Genomic DNA, 6,876 nt, shown 5'->3' with positions numbered 1-6,876 from the left:
CTATCTATCTATATATCTATCTATCTATCTATCTATCTATCGTTTTCGTGATTGAATAACACAGATATTTCATCACTCGGTGGATAAGATTGAGTCAATGAATCTGTTATCATCAGTATTTTATAAAACGTAACTCATAAGATAACTTTTCAGAAATTTAAAAGTACATTTTTTCATTAATCATAAACATAAAACAGTAAAATTGCATAAGAAGGCTTAAAAAAGTATGTTCTTTAAAAACCCGTTTTTTTTAAACAAATAATCAAGGATGCCAATTTGTGCAACATAATTGCACAAAAAAGTTAAAATAAGATAAATATATTTTCAAATAGCATTGTCAAACGGCTCATTAGAGACAGATATATGACAACTGAAAAAAGAGGAAGACAAAAAAAAATAGACAACGAAATCTTTATTCAGGTTAAAACGTTTACAGTTACTGAGTTACAAGACTCACGAAAATTGGTGAATTTTCAGTCAGAATTCAAAAGTAAATTTATAAACAAATAAGACTTATTATAAAGTGAATTGATTATCAGTGATCTGAACTAAAGCAATAAATCGAAAATCTTTGTTAATAATTAAGCTACCTAAGCGTCACTAAATTTGACGCTTCTAAAAATTAATCGGTTTTATTGTCGAAGCGCAAACGATATATCCGAATTAATTTAGCTGAGTTCAATGTGGTAGATAAACGACGACATCAAGCTTTACGAAAATTAAAAAAGCACAGATCGGTATTTGATAATGCGACACGATTTATCGCAGGACCGCATTAAGTCATGGTGATTTTTCGAACTACCTCGCGAATGAGAATATTGAAATCATGACGGAGCGTTCATGAATATTATTCAGGTCTTAAGGCAATATAATCCCGAATCGATAGAGCCATGCGGAATAATTTTCTGTCCCAGTCGTAGGATTCCCCGGACTTAAGTCCTGTAATGAGAAAGACAGCACACTTTAGTTCTTTAATTTATTCTTATGAAAGGAAATAAGAAGAAAAATCAAAAATGGTAATAAGCTTTCATGGTGCAGACAGGTCATTTTCGTATAATTGAATATTTTTAGGTGTATTAATAATCCATGAGTAATGAGAACATTTAGTATTATCTAATGTAAACATATATTTATGTCAACTAAAAATATTAAATGAAAGTTTTTTCAGAAAGAAGTGATTGTTAATGAGTTTCGCACTATTAATAAGCTCAGTGGCTGGATTCAGCAGAATCGTTAGCTTTGAAATATATTAACCAGTTCAAGTGGATAATATGCAATAAAAGAGAGAAAATTATTGACTCGATTGCGTGAAACTGGTCACGAGCAAAGTCATCAGATCATGAGCGAGCTTCTAGCCCAAGTGCCTCCGTAGTCGGTACTTGCCATTATAAGATCTTCGCGACTACTACTGATGCTAGAGTATTAGCAACTTCTCGACTGTTCTTTGATTAGTTCCGTTTAGCCCTGCTAACCACGCATCATTACAGCGTAATAAAGTGCGGTCAAAAGTAATTGCGAAGCGCTTTTTCTTTCTCCCCCGCATTCTACCCGGTTTATAACCCCTAACGCGAAGCATCCGTATGTCTCTAAAAAGTAAGAGCGACCGCGTGTGCACGAAGTGTCTCAAGCTTCAGAGCGTGGGATGACAAGAAGAACTAGAAATGATTCTAGAACTATTCACGAAGAAAAATTATAAACAAATGAAGTCGCTTGATAAGAAAATTCTGCTATCATTTATAAATATTTACCATCCGACAAGTCAACATTATTTTATTGCTTGTAATTATAGAGGCGGTATTTGTAAATTATACACTACTTATTATTAATCAAAAAAGAAACAGATGATAATAAAATAAAGGAAATAAACTACAAAGTGACATTTTTTGATATAATTTCATCATAATATATGGGCTTGTACGAAATATTGCGGAAACTGCCTGATAAAAGTACGATGTCCGCTCGATAGGGACTAACTTTTCCTTCTTCACGAGATGCACGCTAGCTTTAAACTAAGAACACGCGAGATATCTATGTACATGTGCTCTTGCTGAAACACACGAACTGTCGTATTACATTTGCATTGCGGGCACAGTGACAAACACGGTGCATTATAGCTTGCACAAACTTCTTACTCGATTTACGAATCATACTTCGCAAGAATTCCATTCAGAAATTAAGCTGACCTTTCTCTCAGTCTTCATCAATCATATCTCTAAAACGCCAGGATCAGTTTCAAATGATTATTTCGAATATCTTGAATTTATAAGCTGTCAAATTAAACGAAGTGTTCCTAATGCATAACAGTTATACTACAATAGTGTCTTTGTGATTTTGTTAAAGATTAGCATAAGAATTAAACATACGTAACAGTCAGGAAGAGTAAACTGTAACTTTCTTTTTAAGATCATTCACTTTTAAGCTTTTTTCCTGGAAGTGACATGAAGACTTGATCTTTTGAGTTTCCTAATACCATTTCAATTTTTATCCCCATTAATTTCTCTAGGATGTGCGTGTATTGTGTCTTCAAGCGTTTATATGTTAAAGTACAAGTTTCCTTATCTGATACTTCTCATATGCTACAACTAGGAACTCTGTAATTTAAATGCAATGTTACTTAATTCTAGATCTGCCAACTATGCGAACGCGACGAAGGAGTGTGAACTCTCAGATATGGATAGATTAACTGTGGCCGGATCTGGAGCATTAGAAATAGCAAAAGGCGTAGACTACCTGGAGAACCATTGCGTGGACGAACCGGTTAAGCTCTGCGAATTCAAAAAAATAACAGGTCGTATCTTGAAGACAGTCGACTCAGTCTATCAGGAAGTCGGGACCGCCGAAGAGTGCCGTGAACTTTGTTTGAACTCGCCATTTCGCTGCCACTCCTATGACTACGGTGATACCGGTGACATGGTCTGCCGTCTGAGCCACCACTCCAGAGCCACCCTCTCAGACATTCAGGTTCGTATTCGGAATCATAACTCATTTTCCTAATACGTATATATCGAATTGCAATTTTAGATCTGATATCAAAATCCAATATTTCAACTTTTTAATATCTGTTAAGTCAACTATGAAAATTAAAATTAGGCAACAGTGCACGAAACTCAGCTTCACTTTTAAAGCCGCCTTGAAAGTGATGGAATCGACGTCTCTAGATGATGTGCAAAGTGCTTCAATCCAGCATACAGTACGAAAATAATTTTGGCGTATGCGCAAATTGAACGCATCTATTTTGCGAATAGGTGAAATGAACGAAAATGCGTATTTTAAAGATAATTAGCTGTACACACGGGAAAAACAAAAATATTCTTCAAAATTCATTAAAAAATATAAATCAACAAATTTGTCTAAACCCCGCTGTAGGAGATCAGAAATGTTCAATTGTCAAGTGTGCACACTTTTATCATAAATAGCCATTCATATGCAAAATATATCACCTCTGGCTAGAGAGAAAAATCTGCCAGGGGCGCTGCTCGACATAAAAAAACTGTATAACTGAAGCTTCATTGAGAAAAAATAGCTCGGGCCTAACTAATTTTATTTAACAACAGTTCCTGGAACAGTTCCTGGATGAAATAAGAATAGCAGCTTTTACAAAAAATTGCAGCCAAAATGTACATATCTAGAATACTTTTGAAGCAAACAATCTTAGCCCATGAAATATTTCCTACGGCATTCTTCGATATTTCCAAAATTTGTTTTCATCAATTTTATAGATAATTGTAAATACAGGAGAGTACTCGAATATGAGATATTCTCGTAATATGAGATAGCGGGGTATCTGCTTAACTAAGAGACCCACTCTGTTGGTTCTATCATTAACTTGTAGCCCTTGAAGAAAGAGTAATTTCGTGGTATAGTCCATTTTTAATTGAGCTTCTAAAGATTATAGACGAACTTTTTGTGAAATCGATGGTTTTTGAGTTCTTGGAAGGGAATTCTTTAAAGCTTATTTATTATTCATTAAATATGTATTTAGCAGTAAAGTTTGCCTTGAAGTGATGCGGTTTGAATAACTAAGTAGGAAAATATCGATAGTATTGAAGTTTTTAATTGTACAGGTCAGCCATTGTAAGTACATAGTTGCACGGTGTTGTTCTCATAATATGAGACACCTGTGGTTTTTATAACACTGTGGCTGCGCGGGGAAAATCGTTTACAAAAGTGTTTTTGACTATTGCAAAAACTAAATATATCTAAATAGCAGTAAATTTATACTTCGGAAACATAGAATAAAGTTTTTCATTAAAAATAATACTTTATTTTGCATTTTATTAGCTATTTCTTGGGGTATCACATATTATGAGAATAGTTTGACGAGTTTGGAAAAAGCACTTTTTTACATTTTTTGTATTTTCAGCATAAAAAAAATTTGTAATAAAATTTTTTATTTGAGCTCCTTATGGCCAACTAAATTTCTTTTAAAATGATCTATATTACTTTTAAATTCAGTACATAGAATTCCGAAAATCACGCCAAACAGAGTTGGTATCTCATATTTGGGTACTCTCCTCTATGTGCTGAATTGTGAGATGGAGTCTACGCAGATTCAATTCTTAAACTTTTAATAATATTTTTTATTCAATTGAGAATGCCTCTAATTTAAAATTGATATTATTCGAAATTTCACAATTATTATTTTTTCTTTTGAAGATTACCATAATACAATTTTATTATATTATTAATAATGAGCATATTGATTAAAAAAATTTTTTTTAATAAATCAGGTAATTTATCTTAAACGATAAAAATGTCTTTAAATTCAATTGAATCAACTGAAATATTTTTTTAAAAGTCGACTTAGAAGACCTGGTACAAATAATATCAAAAAGTTTATTTACACAATCAATTAAATATAGTTATTGAACTATTCGGATATGCCGCATTGCGTTGAAAGTGGTATTTTCTTGCGAGATCGAGTTTCTATTGCACACGTTTTTCGCTTTAACTCCAAGAGTAGTTCAATCGTACGCAAATTATCATCAGGGCCCTTTGTACCTAAAAAAAAGAAGAAAAAACCCTTCTCATGGACCTGTTGAAACTTTTTTATCACGCGTTGAAGGGAGATTTCTGCGCACAGGGAAAAGTAGCTGAAGAAGTAACCATACACAAATTAAAATAATACAAAAGTAAATGAATGAATGTCTTATTAATCATTATACACATAAGTATACAATGATTTTTATGAAGCTATTGCTTAACAAATTAGTCTTTTTGTAGATGTTGAATATTGAAATTAACAAGGACATTTTTTTACATTTCAGGAACCCTACTTAGACGTCCCAGAAGCATCAACCTACGAACTAAGCTCTTGTTATAACGTAACAATTGACTGTCTTGCTGGAGATATGGTGGCTAGGATACAGACGAGCAAGCTATTTGATGGCAAGGTATACGCTAAGGGTGCGCCTAACTCTTGTGTAAAGGATGTAAAGGGAGCTCTAGAATTTGAACTTCGTATGGCTTACGACGATTTGGAATGTAATGTGAAGCAGCAGGGTTTGGGTCGATATCTTAACGATGTGGTTATTCAGCACCATGACACCATCGTCACCAGGTCGGATCTGGGTCTTGCGGTTACGTGCCAATATGACTTGAGTAATAAAACTGTTTCCAACGAGGTGGATCTCGGTGTTCATGGTGACGTTACTCCCGCCCTATTTGAGGAAGTCATCGTCGATTCACCCAATGTTGCTATGAAGATTACCGACCGAAGCGGAAATGACGCAGTACCCTCAGCTGAGGTTGGAGACCCTTTGGCGCTGAAGTTTGAGATCCTTGATCCCAACAGTCCCTATGAAATATTCGTCCGAGAACTGGTTGCTATGGATGGTGTAGACTCCAGCGAAATCGTGCTCATTGACTACAGAGGTTGTCCAACGGATCAAGTTATCATGGGACCCCTCTACAAGTCATTGAATTCCGGAAAGGTAAGTGCTAAACTTACGTATTATTTTTTCTTTCTGAGTCGAAACGGCCAATATTTCTTTACGGGTTTAACTCAATGACCCTTCGAGCCCGATGTATATACAAAGAAAATGAAGATATGAAAATTACATCGTTAAATATGCAGATATTTTATTAATAACCCAAAAGATAAAATAGATCATGCTGTTAATGTGCTAACCAGTCAATCATATAGGTGAATGTAATATTAACGGACTAAGGCGACAATTATGAAGTAGATAGCGTTACTATCGAGGTAAATAGGTAACCCATATATCATCCTTGTGGACAATCCGTACGTTAGTATTGCAGATATATTGAACAAAACTGATGATGTAGAAATATCATGATAGAGATCAGGAATTGATACGGAGCTGATCATATTCTATGCGATTACAATCTGAAAATTTTAATGAGATCGACAGAATTTCAGTACTAATTTTTGACCTTTTTTCGCTTAATTAAATTCCTTAATGCAACTATATTTTCATGAATGCAGATTAATTTTTAGGAAAACGTAATCGGTTAGTTCTTGTGAATTGTTCAAGACTATGAACATTTAGTATCAGTTTCTTTCTCTTCATAAAGATAATATTTAATGCTTCAGAGCGCGACTTCTTGAAAGAAGCTCGATCTAAAGTTATAACACGAGATATTCCGATAACACCTCAACACGTACGAAGGGTACGTTGTTTAGTGCTTTAATAAAAATGCGAGTTAACAATTGGTCGCCTCATGCTAATCAATCATGTTGGCTGATTTTACGACGGTGATGACGAATAAAAGGGAGTAGGCAATTTACTCTGCGTAACAGGTCCCTTGCCGTGATAACGCAATGCTTTCCTTCTTATTCTTCTTCTTCATAACGTATATGACATATTTTTTAATTAATTTGAATTTTTTTTTTTTAATCTTAAAACAAATTCA

The 6,876-nt window shown here is 34.1% G+C and overlaps 1 protein-coding gene across 4 annotated transcripts in view; it reads left to right on the top strand.

Moving 5' to 3' along the window:
* The window catches only part of LOC117171284, a 202,979-nt gene that overhangs the window by 184,692 nt on the left and 11,411 nt on the right, over positions 1-6,876 (top strand). For all 4 annotated transcript variants that reach the window (XM_033358431.1, XM_033358432.1, XM_033358434.1 and 1 more), the window contains 2 exons: positions 2,625-2,961; positions 5,268-5,933. In XM_033358431.1, the coding sequence (XP_033214322.1) occupies positions 2,625-2,961; positions 5,268-5,933 (1,003 nt within the window). The remainder of the gene's footprint in view (positions 1-2,624; positions 2,962-5,267; positions 5,934-6,876) is intronic.

Source organism: Belonocnema kinseyi, chromosome 4 (genome assembly GCF_010883055.1).
Source record: "Belonocnema kinseyi isolate 2016_QV_RU_SX_M_011 chromosome 4, B_treatae_v1, whole genome shotgun sequence".
In the NCBI taxonomy this organism is placed as follows: domain Eukaryota; kingdom Metazoa; phylum Arthropoda; class Insecta; order Hymenoptera; family Cynipidae; genus Belonocnema; species Belonocnema kinseyi.
The sequence above is the reverse complement of the archived record's forward strand: the minus strand, read 5'-3'. Positions and strand labels throughout refer to the sequence as shown.